The 16,208-nt window shown below is 50.1% G+C and overlaps 1 protein-coding gene across 1 annotated transcript in view; it reads right to left on the bottom strand.

Moving 5' to 3' along the window:
* Positions 1-696: 696 nt before the first annotated feature.
* LOC146175093 (uncharacterized) overlaps positions 697-16,208 on the bottom strand; it is a 53,253-nt gene continuing 37,741 nt past the window's right edge. The window contains exon 2 of the mRNA XM_084585521.1: positions 697-899. Within this exon, the coding sequence (XP_084441647.1) occupies positions 697-899 (203 nt within the window). The remainder of the gene's footprint in view (positions 900-16,208) is intronic.

Here is a 16,208-nt window from a genome sequence, read left to right on the forward strand (position 1 = left end):
TAGCATCTACCGCCCCCAGAGGCAGCGCACGCCTGGGTAGCTTTAACCTGCGCTCACATTGCACAGCACGCGGACGCCTCTTCTTTTCGCCTCCATCGAAACGCAGCCGCCGCGGTCGGGTTCGAACCCGGGTACTCCGGCTGAGTAGGCGGGCGTCGGAAGCGTATTTGGGTTTGCTCGCTATTATTATTAATATTATTAATTGCCTCACAGGAAGGGAAAGGCGCAGTATCTGTCGCACGTGTTTCTCTGGACACCTGAACCGCTTGCGCTGCCTCTGGGGGCGGTAGATGCTAGTCGGAACAGGCCGCTTTCTTTGTCTCTTCTTTCGTTTTGTGTCATGCGGAGCCAACGTACCGAGAAAACCAAAATACGCGTCCGGGTTTACTCCTGCGCTCTGTAAGCTGCCAACAACTCACGTAATAAAGTTTTTCACACACACACACACACACAGACACTCATATACTGTCCCCAATCACTCTCTTCTTTTCATCTGCTCACTCTGCACGCGCTCCTTCTCCACGCACTGCCTTCTCTACGTGGCACGTTCTTCACGCGCCAGGAATTTGTTTTTCCCAGTCCTAATTTCGTTGTTTGCCTGCGTCTGAGCTGCGTTGGCTTCTCTCGTGTGGGCAGCGACTACTCAGTGGCTACTGACGCCGGCATGAACCGGTTCGATTCTCATGGGCATGTTTGTCAAGTGGACCCGACGGCAGATGCTGGTCTCTCAAGGAACTGCCTGTTTGGAAACGGATACTGTGCGCACTCGGGTACGGGCTGTTCGAGCCCCTTCCTCGAATGAACAACCTGTGCTGTCTTCTGCATCAGGCAGTCGACAGGAGTCCTATTGCAGTCGTACGCGAGGTGGCTGCCTTCACATCGAGGCTTCAGCATCATGGCTGCATCAGCAATATGCGCATAGCCTGCGCAACTGCGAGAAAGGCACAGCTATCCAACACGCTCCGGCCTCGATTCGCCTCCGGCCACTCCCTCTGGGCAGGACAGCATCCAGAGGATTTGATGCTTAGAGGTAATGACAACTGCCAATGGTCGTGACGAGTTGGGATACACCTAGCTCCAGCAGGATGACCTTGATATGGTTTGCGATCTTGACGAGATGAAAATCTACCCATGGGGGTAATCTCGAAACAGGCCTAATGAAGCTTCTCCAACGCAGTGCCTTCTCTCTCAGGACCATTAACATTACCGGTCTGCGCCTTTCAACACGCCTGGTTGACGCTCTTCTCAGTCCGGAAAGGTGCAATAATATGGCGCTTTCGTTTTTCTAGCGCACAAAGGGCAGCTATGCCAGCATCAATGCTGTCCATATGCTGTGTAGAGCTTGGTGGCTCCTACAACCTTCAGCGTTCGTCCACTGAATGCCGCAGTGTGGTGAGTTTTCAGCGCAGTTGAAACTATCAGCACCAGTGTCACCTTAAAGACTCTTGATTTGTATGTGTACGAAGACGACTCACACTTCAAGTTGTCCGCTGCCCTCGGGGACATCACCACCAAGAGGCTTACGGTTGGCTTCCGCGTTGCGGACACAATCTGTGTAGGTGTTCTGCGGTCGGCATAGCGCACGGATGTTTCCCTTCTTGAGCTGAACCTAAGTAACGCCAGAGAGAGACCAGTTACGAATGTGCATCGGAAAAGTCCTCTTGCATAATGCCATGTTGGAAACACTCTTGTTAACGAATTTCCCCGTGAATATTCATGAAATTTTCAAACCTTGTGACGTCCTGTCCACTAACAAGACGCTGAGAAAGGTCGTTGTTCCTTCATCGTCGCTTCCATTCAACAGAGGACAGTAGTTGCAGATGCGATGGCGCGAGAAGAAGCAACAGCCGCGCGACGCAGCTCCTTCGGACAGACGTCCGCTTGTCGGCACTAAGTTTTGAGGTGACCCAATTCTCATGATAATATAATGCTTTACGCAGACTACCTGTGCTGTACTGGCATTGCTTTGGGCTTGTTTGCTTGCGTTTATGCATTTAAGCTGTGATCTCTGTGTGCTTTCTTGCGTTCACGAATTTGAGTGTGCTTACAGGAGTTTACAAAGGCTGACCGCCGAAGAATTGACGCGTTAGAATTGTGGTGCTGGCGAAGACTTGAGAGTTCCTTGGACTGCCAGAAGATCAAATCAGTCGATATTTTCAGCCATAAATCCTGACTGAACATTGGAGGGTCGAATTCTAAAGTTAAAGCTCAGCTACTTTGGTCATCTGGTGAGAAGAGAGGAGTCGCTGGAGAAAGATTTCATGTTGGGAAAGGTTGAGGGTCACCGGAGAAGGGGTAGGCAGCGAACGCGTTGGTTAGATGGCATCCTCGAGGCACTGCAGATGAAGTTATGTGATGTTGGGAAGATAGTGAGAGACCGGAAAGCGTGGCGTGACCCGGTCCATAAAGTCACGAAGAGTCGGACATGACTGAACGACTGAACTGAACAGAACAACTGAAAAAAAAATAGAAAAGTTTAAATCAGATTAAGCGATACAGGCACAGCGGGGAATTTTCTGAAGAAAACAATTCAAGGGCACGATATGTCTGAATATATAAGCAAATATATTTGGAAAACCACGGAGAAGTTTTCCTGTAAACTTCCTTTCCTGTAGACTAATGATAATTATATGTAGCACTGCAACAAATGCCGATAAGAGGCAAACGATAATATGCACATGATAGAAAAATGGTACGCTTTCGCTGTTCTATTCCTAACAGAGACCCTATAATTTTGTAGCTTAATCTACGGTACAGCCGCGATGCAGCGACTTCGCCTTGGCGCCAATTTCCACTGTGGTCGAACAGGTCTTAGCGCCGCTGCCTGGAAACTTACTCGCAATCTATCGGTTGCAGGGCCCAAGACCGACTGAAATAAACACCTGTACAAATAGTTGAACACTATCGGACCGCGTGCGCCAACTTTCATTAGCTTTCGCTGCTAAGGCCGCTCAGTTGACCTGCCCGTCTGCCATTATCATTATCATCATATGATAAACTAATTTAAACAAACTGTAAACAAATTCTAAAAAAGATTTGTGTCTGAGTTATAATTAAAACTTTTGCCTTTTGTATTTTAGTAAAGCGTGTTTATTTTTGTTTTTCTCTCGCCAGAGGAAATATACCGCGATTCCACCTTGCGCGCTACCCGGCGCGCATACGGAAAACAGGTGCTTGTGCATTACAGCGTGGACAGATAAATATATTAAAGCGACGAAGAGAAATGACAGAACTAATAGATAGTTGAAAAAATGAGAAACTCTTTTGATCAACATGCTTCCAGTAGCGCCAGGCTGCCCGTAATGTCCTTTCCTAGCGGAGAATACGCGGAGAAGGCTGTGAACTAGAAAGAGAGCGCTGAAGCAGTGCCATCTACGCAGGTCTTTATTTCAGTCAGTCTTGGCCAGGCGCTCCCAGCACCAACTCGTATGATGTCACACCACTGGTCCTGTCTCCTCGTGAGAAAAAAATTAAAGAGCATTACAGAACCTGCATTGGAGCAATGCGAAAGCACGGATTCACCTGTTGCTTGCTTCGGATTGTTTTTAGTTGCTTAATTCACTTCTTGTTTCCCCATTTTAGTCTTTGGTACTTCCTTTCCTATGCTCTTTTTTTTGCTCTATTTCCGGCTGCGTGACGTCAAATCCTTGATGTCATATCCACTACAGCACCCCTTTCTGCTTTCACTCCCACCTTCCTCCCTTCCATCACGCGCGCTTCAGGTGTGCACAGAACAAGCGTGGCAGATGCTGCATCTTTCCTTTTCTGTGAACCAGTTATTCTACATAATTACCTATTTACCCTTATAATATTAATAATATTATTAATTGCTTCAGAGGAAGGGAAAGGCGCAGTATCTGTCACACTCACTCTGTAGACACCTGAACCGCGCCGTAAGGGCAGGGAGGAAGGTAGGAGGGAAAGTGGAGAGAAAGGGGGAGCCGTAGTGGAGGGCTACGAAGTAACTTCGACTACCTGGGGATATTTAACGTGCACTGGATGGATGGATGGGAAAGCATTTATTTCATCGGCTTTAAGTGATTCAGTTTGCTGGCCCCGCCAGATGGCCGCCAGTTGCATCCTGTCGGCGATCTCTTCGGCCCACTCAGTGACCCGAGCCTGGATGGCCGGGTCCGAGCAGCGCATCACGGCCTCCCACTCCTCCAGAGATGGAGCTGGCAGCAACTCGGCGGGTGGCAGATAGGCCGCGCACCCCCATGTAATGTGGTCTAAAGTAGCGTCGACGCCACAATTTTTGCATTCAGGGTCAACCTGCTCTTTGAATATATATGAATAAACTTTGGGGCAGGCGAAGGAGCGGGTTTGTAGCTGGCGCCAGAGTATCTCCTGGGCCTTCCACTGACATTGCACAGCACACGGACGCCACTTCGTTTCGCCTCCATCGAAATGCAGCCGCTGTGCTCAGGTTCGAACCCGGGAACTCTGGCACAGTTGTCGGGCGTCTTACCACTGCACCACCACGGCGGGGCTTAACTTATTGGCCCAATTATTTTTTCGGCATCAACATTACTGCGCCCTCTATCGATTGACACCATTGAGTAACTTCTACTACTTCTAAATTACAATTGCTGCGGCCACGTTTTGCGGACATGTTCTACGGACAGGCTCTGCGGACACGGCCTATGGACAGAATCTCCGGAGACCGCCTGCGGATATGGTCTGTGGACAGAAATCTGTGAACATAGCGAAGTAATGCTTTTGCATTAAAGAAAAATGAAAGCGGGCTCAGCTTTGCTATGCCTGAATATACTTAGCGAAAAGCGGAGACTACCTCGCGATCAGAAGTTGATTTCTGATCGCTTCTGCAGTCTTCTGCGCTGTTCGCCAGCAGCTAAACTCTCTTTGGCTTCCATGTCAAGCGCGTCTAATACCCCAGTCACACGGTCATTTTCAAAGGCGATTGAGTTGATAGCCTTAGAGATTTTCAATCTCGATCGAACTCGAAGGAGTTGTGCCGCTGCTACACGGCAAAGCTCGAAGGCTATTGAAATATTTGTGGTGTTTGGCGCCAAACATTTATGGCGCCACTATCATTGCTTTCGGTTTTGCTTAAACAACTAAAATGTCTCTATAAATGTAAAATAAAATTTAACTGTAGACTTTTTTTAGTAACTGCAGGTGTTTAGTCGTTATTCAAGGACTTTTTTTTTTAATGCGTTGGCAACTATACGATCTTTGCTTTTCATTGTGTTTGTTGTTTTCGGCGGCGCATGCTACAGTAGTAGAGAGTACATAAATGATACGCCTAAAAAAAGACCGATGCTATTTTAAAATTATTACGGGTATTATTATTTTACCGCGTAAATTAAAGATATAAAATAATAACGCTCGTTCACGATTTTGTATCGTAAACGCGCTGTGCACGTGTGTGCGTGACGCTCCTCGGGTTAATGCTAGCAACCTTGCGCGATATTCGAAGGCCTTCGAGATCTCGATAGAGTTCTGAGCTGTTCCGTTGACTCGATAGAATATCGACTTAATGGCCATTGAAACTTAATGGCCATTCGAAGGCCTTCGAGTCGATAGGAAGTCGATTCGAGGGCCTTCGAAATGCCCGTGTGACAGCGGTACAAGTTCACCGGTGTTCTTCAGGGTCTTGAATACTTCGGGGCCGGGTTTTAAAAACTTCCTGTGCAAAATCCACTACCGCAGTCGAACTGAAATAACGTTCACAAAGTAGCCAAATATGGTCTACGTTATCTGATAAGGTATTCAACATCGGTACTTATCTAGATTGTCTGGAATCGACGGAAAACTGCTCTCGGCGGCGTGCACAATTTTCACAGAAGAGTCGAAAAGCTGCTTTGACAGGGTGCGCCCCTGTCGAGCAGCGAGGAAAGCGCGCTAACGGCCGGCATGGCCTCCGAGATCACCTCCGCGCGCAAGTTTCTAGAGGCCATGAGGCCGGGATGGCGCTTGCCTCGCTGCTCGAAAGGAGGGCGCACCATGTCAAAGCAGCATTTTTTTAATAACGTTGTTTTTTACCTCAGGGCATAATGAAATATGTAAAAAATAAAGAGGGTATTAAATGAAAGAAAAAGTTTAGCTGAAGTTCAAGAGAGAGCGATGATAAGGCCCTTGAGTCCATGCAGTGTATGAAGATGGGTTGTTTGGCGAAAGGCCCACTGCCGTCAGGTGCCCAATTCTCGTGGGCTTCAGTGCCGGGCAAACCCACAAGTGGTGAATATCTGCCTCGTGATCTGGTGACTTGCAGATAGGACATCCTGGACGTTGATATAAATGTCGATATTGCGGCCATCTTCTTGTCACCGCAGGTGTGAGGGCAACTCCGACCCGGACCCTCCGTAGCGCAACCCCCTTAGTGTTATCGCACACGGTGGGACAAGAGCACGTTTGCGGAGCCGGAGGTGCTCCTTTCTTGTGAGAAGCAGAGTGGCATCATCCATAGTGAGGAAGCGTGTCAATGATGAAGGTAGAGTCGCCTGGTGGGTTGCAGAATCTGCAGAGGTTTGAGAACTGAGTAGGTCACGTGGGACCCACTCAATTCGAGTGGTTTGCGAGATACGAGCCGCCAGACGATGTATATTCTGGCAGATTTCTGGGCTGCGACTGACGCGTCGGAGCAGACGCATTGCTTGTAGGGCGTCGGTGCGGATGACAATTTTGGCTGTAGGTAGTAAGGTCGTGACGGAGAGAGAGCGAAGCGCCTTTTGGACAGCAACCTCCTCAGCACTGAAAGAAGATGGAGGTTCAGTAAATTGTTATCTGGATGGGCTATTAAGCGCCGTCTAACAAGGACAATGAATTGCAGTTATCGTTTCACATCCGTCAATGCTGCCATCTACATATGCAATTATTGAGCCTAGGGGCTGCTTGGTGTCTTGCTCTTCGATCCTTTCATGAAGGGATGATGCCGCATAAGATGTCGTTGGTCTATGAAGGTCAGTAGGTTTGTTTTCGCTAAGCTGAACAAAATTCCATGGGGGGAGACCTGGCGAGGTCTGCGGCAATATGGTGTGCAATGTAGCATAGGCCGGAGTGCTCGCGGTGAGTGCAAAAGGGTCGCCTTAAGGCTACGAGCATCACGGCGTTGCTGTACTATTAGTTCATCTAATATGTTGTGCTGAGCGTTCTCTTGTAGTGCCACGACCGGTGTGGTACGGGGGAGACAAGTAATGGTTCTCATAGCCTCTCTATTTACTGCTTCTAGACGATCCCATTGATCTCTTGTCAAGTGCTGAAACTGTGCTTGATAAATGGGGCGTGGCTGCAGAACCGCTGTCACCAAATGCCGTGCGACCTGGTATCGAGCGCCACCAGATTTAGGAGCAATACCTCTTATTACGGTCAAGGTCTGCATCGCCTGCTTTTTAGCCTGAGAAAGCCAGACGGTTCTCTTTCCCGACTGATGAATCGATAATCCCAACATTTTCAACGTCTCGCTTTCATGAAGGGGGATTCTAAATAAGAGGAGACAGATCGGCGTCGCCGCGAGTTTACGTCAGGCTGCCGCTTGAGTAAACATGTCATGGTGTGTACTCCACACCGTAATATCATCATCATAGCTCGAAACGTTGACCTCAGGGACATTATGTAAGCGCCAAGCAAGGGTAATGAAGGCAATATTAAACAGCGTTGGTGACAGTACCGAGCCTTGGGGTACACCGCGAACAGGTGCAAATGATCCGATGGATTCGTCATTAAGGCGTATTGCAAATTTCCTTTTCTCAAGGAATGATTTTAAGAAACTGCGTACCCTAAGAGGGAAATGCAGCGTGTCAACACAATTCAAAATGGCGTCGTGGCTAATCTTATCATACATCTTTTCGACATCCATTGCGAGAATGGTGTGCACATTGCTGCTGCGGGTTGACGACAGAACTTGAGAGGCCAGAACAGCCAGCCCATCTTCAGTGCCTATGGATGGACGGAAGCCAATTTGTGCGGGGTGGTAGAAACAGTGCTGCCCCAGCCACAAGGACAGTCGTGTGGCTAACATTTTTTTCTGTCCGCTTGCACAGTGTTGATGTTAGAGAAATCGGCCGAAAGTTGCCGAGATCCTCCGGTGGCTTTCCTTGTTTCGGAATTGGGATCAATCACAATGGCTGATTTCCAGGTCTCGGGTACCGAGCCGTCTAGCTATACCTTGTTAATTGTGTCCAGAAGTCGAGGTAGTACAGCGTTTGTAAGGTTCTTGTACACTACATACGGAATGGCATCCGGACCGGGTGGTGTCTTCCGTTTGGCTTCATCTATTGCTGCAAGCAACTCAGGCATGGATAAAGGACTGACAATACCATCGGTGTCGTCGGCTGTTGGCAGTCTGCCTATGTGGGCTGGAATCCCTACAACGTTAGAAATGGTAGTTGAGGGAGGCAACATATGTAATTTTGGAAAAAACTTCCATGCTGCTTCTCTGGCAAAATCGTTCGGAGACAAGTTTGCTGCGAAGCATGCGGTAGTCGCGGCGTCGGGACGACGGCGACCTTGTTTCATTGCCCGGAAAGTCCGCCAGAGAGATGCAGTTGACAAATAGGTATTAAACTGCTCACACCAAGTATACCACTGCCGTCGTGCTAGATCCCGTTCATACTTGCGAGCCTTAGCTGTAATATGGTTCACCCTTGTACGTGCCTGAGCTTATGCAGGGTCTGGTGAAGCTACAAGCTCGGCTTGTGTGCAGACAGCAGCTGGCGTGTAGTGCACGACAGATGCGCCCGAAACTCAAGAAATCCTTCACTCAAGAAATTCATCCCCCTCCAGTCGGAGATGAAGGAAACTACCTCGCAAGTACCTCACCCACCGCCATTACCAGCCAGCGACTACAAGGTTATTATTCGTCTTCGCGGGGGCCTTGACTGCTCCAAGATTCCTGCTCACGCTCTTCGCCAAGCCGTTCTGCAAGCCTCGAAAATCTCAACTGCTGAAGCAAGTACTGATATATTTCGACCTAATCCCGTCAATAACACCCTCCTTATCAGCACGCCTAACATGCATCATACTGAAGCTTATCACAATATTAAAGCCCTCCAGTTTAACAATACTACCTACGACGTTGCCACGCACGTCGCTGATCCTCTGAATTCGTGCGGAGGCATCATCCACGGAATTCCCTTGAACCATTCCGCAGAGGAAATCACTTCTAGTCTTCTTGACTTTGACCGGCACGATACTATCATTATGGGTCGGCGTATGGGCTCTACCGAGATGGGGCCTCCTTTCGCACCTCACAACTCCTTGTGGTGGGGGACTTTAATGCAGGCCACACACAATGGGGATACACCTCAGACGCACCCAAAGGAAACCTAATATCTACCGCAATGGCTGATTATAACCTCGGCCTGATCACAAACCCCACTGTACCCACTCGCATCGGCACAAGTGTCACTCGTGATACCACGCCGGACCTCACATGGGCCTCACCAAATTTAATTGTTAAATCTCATATGGTGCTACAAGGCAGCCTTGGGAGTGACCACTTCCCAGTGTCCACTACTATCGCTTACGATTCCAAGATTTTCAGCCCTCGCACACACCTTCTCACCGACTGGGATAAATTGCGCTCATACTTGGCAGCTGACTCTATCGAAGTCCCTACTGTCACCGACTGGACAGACCGCCTGGTGGAGGCCATCCGGGTGAGCAGCAAACGCATTAAAAATACTCCTACTGCACCGCAGGTTGATCCGCACCTGGCTCATCTATGGGAGGCCTGACAGGGACTTCTCAAACGCTGGCGTCACCAGCGACACAACCGTAAATTGAGACTCCGCATAGCCCCTCTCACTCGTGAGGCAGAAGAATACGCCAACGCCTTAGCCCGTGCAAACTGGGCAACCTTTTGTACCCGCCTCAAGGGTACATTAAGCACTAAACGCACGTGGGCCCTCCTACGCGCTCTTTTAGATGCAACAACCACTAAAGCACACACAGAAGTAAACACACGTCTGATGCAGCTAGAACTCCAAAAAGGCACCGACGTAATTGGTCAACTACGGGACACCTATATACACATATCCCTTCAATCAGCAGATCCACTAAATCCACCTCCGCCTAACTCCGAACTCGATGCTGACATCACCTTAAATGAAGTTCGCCGAGCACTCTTCAAGATTCGCCGCTCCACGGCGCCAGGACCGGACGGCATAACATACAAGGCATTACTCAATCTGGACGAAGTCTCTCTCCAGGAACTAACGGAACTCTTTAATAACCACTGGCATGCTGGGACGCTCCTATCAACCTTGACCCACGCCATCATGCGATTTATACCCAAACCGGGCAAATCCCTCACTCTTCAAAACCTGCGCCCTATATCCTTATCGAGTTGTGTCGGCAAGTTCTTCGAGCATGTCATTCTCAATCGTCTGCAACCGTTCCTAGAAGCAACAGGCTTTCTCTCCCATGTTCAATTTGGATTCCGCCCAAACCTATCGGCACAAGACGTACTTCTCGCCCTTAAAGAGTCTCTCTTATACACTAAGCGCCGTACAGCCTCTACGCGCGCCGTACTGGCCCTGGATATTCACAAGGCATTCGACACGATAAGCCATGACTATATCCTGACGACATTAGCCACCACGGGCTGCGGCACGCGCATATGGCAGCATGTTCGGGCCTTTCTTCAGGGACACACGGCACAACTTTACCTTGGGGATATTGCCTCCCAGCCTTTCTCCTTGCCTAACCGCGGAACACTTCAAGGGGCGGTATTATCACCGCTGCTTTTTAACGTGGCCCTAGCGCCATTAGCAAAGGCCCTTGCTGCTATCCCAGAGCTCCACACAGCCTTATATGCAGATGATATAACCCTCTGGACAACAGGCGGATCCCTTGAAACAGCCCAGGATATCTGGCAGTCTGTCATAGACATCACCACCACCTATCTAGAAAACACAGGCCTCCGATGCTCCCCAACTAAATCGGGACTAATGCAGCTTAAACCCATACCCGGTGATCCCCCCATTGAACTTCACATGTACGGAAACCCAGTGCCCATTGTGTCTCAGATGAAGATTCTCGGCCTTCTCATTAACAACGCACTTGATGCAACCGCCCTCATTAACAACGCACTTGATGCAACCGCCACCCTTCAACTCTTGCAAAGACAGACTAAGCAGGTTACTGGACTAATCAGATGTGTGGCTGCGCTCAAACATGGGCTGTCGGAACGCGAAACCCTCAATATGACCAATGCATTAATCATTAGCCGAATCACATGCCACCTCCCATATCATATACTCACTCAGCGCCAAACAGAGCAGGTGGACATCCTAATACGCATGGCCGTAACCTCCGCCCTACGTCTTCCACGGACGGTTAGCACAGAACGTCTGCTGGCCACTGGTACTCACAATACCGTGAACGAATTAATAGAAGCTCAACGCACCAACCAATTAGTCCGCCTGAGTCGCACGGAAACAGGACGATGCCTACTGCGACAACTCCGTCTCAATCCACCCATCGCCACCCCAGCAAGTGCTACACCTTTCATGACCTCTCCGGGCATGCAGGATTACATATACCAGAAGCCCCTACCACGCAACATGGGCGCTTGCCTTTATCAGGGAAGGCGGAAAGTTAGAGCCAGCTATTACACCAAAAGATACCGCAACCGCTCTGATATCCTCTATGTCGACGCGGCAGGGAATTCTAAAGTAGGATTTTTCACTACAGTCGCTGCCTACGAGGATGGCAGAGTGGGGTCCGCCGCCACTATCCGAACTAATTCGCCTGCAGAAGCGGAACGAGCCGCCATCGCACTCGCGCTTGCCCATTCAGCCATTGACGAAGCCTTTGCCGAAACTTGTACAGATTCTCAGGTGGCATACCGCCAGTACCTAAACGGCGTGGCGACACCGGCCGCGCATCATATTCTTACCACCGCCACCTCTCTCGACCGAACGGTTAATCTAACCTGGATCCCAGGGCATGCCTCGATTCCCGGTAATGAGCGCGTTCATGCGCTGGCTCGAGAACTCTCTACTCGAGCCCCGGATAATCAGGCACCCAACTCCGCGCAGGAGGCCGCATCGGTCCTTTCTACATACCACCAAATCACCACATTCTACAAACACAAGCGCACGACACTGCCACCACCCCACAGCACCTTGTCACCCTTATCCATTGCTACATGGCGACAATTGCAGACGGATTGTTTCATTTCCCCCTACCGTCTCTCATGCCTTCACCCTGGCTTGCCGCCTCACTGCGACACCTGTGGCGAGCCAAAATCCTCACTTTTCCACTACCTGTGGGAATGTCCTTCCCCCCAGGCAGTGCCCCCCTCCCCCATCCCACCTTTTCTTCCTGGGAGGCTGCTTTGCGGACAGCTCAACCCGCCGGTCAGAAATGGCTGGTAGATCGGGCTCTATGTGAAGCAAAAGCCCGTGGACTCCTGGACTAGTAGAGGACCACCCTGGAAGACTTTTTTTTAATAAATAAAGTTGTTTCCATCCATCCATCTATCAGCCCAGAAGTTGAGCAGACTGATGTCAGGAAGTGCTCGATCGACATCTGTCCATGTACTAGTAGTTGTAGCCTTGTCTAGTGCGCATTTTATGCGGTCAACAAGCAGTGGTGACGACTCCACAGGCAGATCATGCAGAATAGTGCGGAAACTGTCCCAGTTGACCACCGTGCATTTACGACGTAACCGGTGGGCTCGTGATGGACGAACACCAATGATGATTGCGTGATGGTCACTCCCCCAGAAATCGGATTCGATGCGCCACGAGGGAGTGCCAGGGCCAGACCACCACATCGGAGCAGGAGAATATGTGGCTGTGCTGCTGTTGCGAACAGTCCGCGTTGCTGCGCCGGGATTGTTCAGACAAGTAAATAACGCATCAGCGAAGGCGTCCCGCACACGCCTACCACAAGGGCTTGAAGTAGGATACTCCCGATCTTGGTGTGGAGCATTTAAATCACCTCCCACTAGAACCGGGCAACTGTTGTATTTCCTACGCATAGTCAACAGCCAGCCCAGATTAATACGTGAGGGAGAACCTGCTGGCCTGATGTAAAAAGATACTACCACAACAGTTGCCTTTGGCAATTTTACAGCAACTGCAACAACCTCCTGGTATGAGTGGCAGTGGTTTTCCAGAAAGAGGCACACGAAAAGGAAACATGTCTTAACACACACCTCCGCCTTTCCTGGAGGGGACGCAGCGTGCACACGACGGTCAATCATCGATGGGGACGCGTAACCACAAAAGCCTGGAATTGTCGGTAAGGCTTTGGTCTCTTGAAGTAATAGGGCCCACGCCTTAAGCTTGTGAAAACAAATACGGGTTTTGAGCTCCCCCACTTTAGTGGAGATGCCTCTGTAGTTCCATTGGAACAAACCAGAAAAGCTTTTAGAAGCCATCCTTCGTTAGCAGTCCAAGCGTTGCAACAGAACAGATGTCAGCTTAGGCAGCTGTGTCACCATGAAACGGGGCAAGAATGCGGTAGAATTATCTGAGATTGCAGAAGACACACTGGGAGTAGCACTGAGTAAAGCAGCTGGGCGGGACATAGTCGGTGGTGATTCAGCATTCTTATTTGCGATGCTAGTTCCCTCAGCAAGCCTTCGGCGTGCAAGCATTTCACGATGCTGTCGAAGCTTAGCAACCTCTGCCAAGAGGCGGGCAATCTGGTTATCCACTTCTGTCATGTCGACGTTGGGAGGCTCCGGCATGCTACACTGTTTTTTAGGCTACTGCGGCTGCTGGCGTCGGCGGTCCTTACGCACTTTGTCGCTACATGTGTGATGCTCAGCAATTTCATGCGGCTCTCCAAGCTCTGGCCTCTCGTCATCATCCTTTTGGAGAGCGTCAAACCGGTTGTAAGTTTGCACAGGTGCCGTATTTACATTCTGAGACCATTGCTTATAATTGGCACGCCGAATCGTTTGTGTTGCATTCTGTTTTGTTGGGCAGGTTGGAGAAGTGTTATCATGGTCGTCAGCCTTGCAGAGGCCACATCGGTAGGCTGGTGCGCCCCCGGGCGCTGCTTCTTGTGTAGATGGGAAAGGGCAGGAGCTACGCATGTGGCCAGGACCGTAGGCAACTGTAGCAGAAGACTGAACTGGGCTTGTATGGTCGAGGCAGTACAATGCAACAGCAATAGTACAAGCAGGCCGGTAGCGTTGGTGGGCCTTGCAGGGTGAAAATGCAAGAGCGCTCCTTTCCCATGTAACGTGCTTATCACTCGGTGAGTGGGACAGTATAATTCACGCTGAAGGGCTGCCTGGTCTTCATTAATGTCAACATTGTAGACAACGCAATGTTGTAAGTCTGACCCCTCAACCAAGTACACCTGTATTGGAACCGATATCTCACTAGTAACTGTAATACACCGTAGCGTTTGCAGCCGTTCTACAGCAGCCAAAGTCGGGAGCCACACAGCAACGGTGTTGGATTTCTTTCTGGCCGTAAAGCCGCGAAAGCCTTTCGTTCCGAGACATGCATCCAGGTTCGCCTGTACAACCCGGTTTGGTATATCTGTGAGGCTCTTGGTTACCAGAGATTTGATTGTTACTTTGTAGCTCGCTTAGTTTGAAGTAGCGAGATCAGCATCGTCACTCGTTAAGCGGGAACGCTTGCTTTTCGACTCTCTTCTGCGAAAAAACGTGCACGCCGCCGAGGGCAGTTTTCCGTCGAATCCGGAAAATCTAGATAGGTACCGATGTTGAATCACTTATCCGATAACGTACACCATATTTTACTACTTTTTGAACGTTATTTCAGCTCGAATGGGGTAGTAGATTTTGCAAAAAAAAACATTTTAAAACCGGCCCCCAAATATTCAAGACCCTGTATAATTCGTTTACCGGAGAGGAAGGCGCCGCATTTTTCACTCGTGGAAGGCTAAGAAGCGCCGCCCGGTGGCCTTGAAGCGCACTCATTGCCGCTTGGCTCTCATAGCTGACCGCAGATGGATGACGTCACTTGCTTGACGTCACCCCAACTGAGTGGCTTAACTATTTCTTTAGTTTATTTCTTTATATGCTCTGTGTTGCGGCGTTCGAGGAAGCGCCACACAGAAAATATAAAGAAATAAACTAAAAATTAGTTAAGCCACTCAGTTGGGGTGACGTCAAGTAAGTTACGTCATCCATCTGCCCTCAGCTATGAGAGCCAAGCGGGAATGAGTGCGCTCCAAGTCCGCCGGGCGGCGCTTCTTGCCTTCCACGAGTGACATATATATGCTCTGTGTTGCGGCGTTCGAGGAAGCGCCACACAGAAAATATAAAGAAATAAACTAAAAATTAGTTAATCCACTCAGTTGGGGTGACGTCAAGTAAGTTACGTCATCCATCTGCCGTCAGCTATGAGAGCCAAGCGGGAATGAGTGCGCTCCAAGTCCGCCGGGCGGCGCTTCTTGCCTTCCACGAGTGACATATATATGCTCTGTGTTGCGGCGTTCGAGGAAGCGCCAGCCCCGCCGGGGTGGCGCCGTGGTAAGACGCCCGACTACTGTGCCGGACTACCCTGGTTCGAACCCGACCTCGGCGGCTGCGCTTCGATGGAGGCGAAACGAAGAGGCTTCGTGTGCTGTGCGATGTCTTATGGCGATTTCCACTGGTCGCTACGGAGCACGTTTTCTTGCTCCGGGACGACGATTTCGATTTCCACTGGTCGACCAAGATCGGTTGCGCGTATTCCGCTGGTCGTTTGGGGCAGCTCGGGACGCTCCAGCTCGATCCGCCGACCGAAGTCGGATCTCGCCGGAAGTCCTAGTCGGTGACGCGGTCACTTCCGGATGCTGCTGGATTCTTTTGGCTGTCTTTGACCGTTTCAGCGACATCGGCAGAGGACGCTGGATGTCACCGTATTTTGCGCGAATATGTCGAAGTGCGTCTATCGAAAAACGTCTGCAGCGTTAAAAAACTGAGAAAGCAAGTTGTTGAGGGCCGCACTCCTACCTATTTATCAAGCGCAAACATTTTGGCGCTGGGATGCGGCTACAACTTTCGAAACGGGCTCAGCTTTACTTCCGCCGCGCGCTCTACATGTTCCGCTGGTCGACCAAGGCTGATTCACTCTGTAGCGCTTTAGGTCGGCTCGGACGCCCAGCACCGATCGACCAGTGGAAATCGCCATTAAAGATCACCAGGTGGTCGCAATTACTCCGTAGCCCTCCACTATGGCTCCTCTTTCTCTCTTTCCCCTTTCTCTCCCTTCTTCCTCCCTTCCTTGCGTCAGTGTCCACAGTGCTTACCACAGTCATCAGCGCTA

Source organism: Amblyomma maculatum, chromosome 11, assembly GCF_055883805.1.
Source record: "Amblyomma maculatum isolate TAMU_Amacu chromosome 11, ASM5588380v1, whole genome shotgun sequence".
NCBI lineage: Eukaryota > Metazoa > Arthropoda > Arachnida > Ixodida > Ixodidae > Amblyomma > Amblyomma maculatum.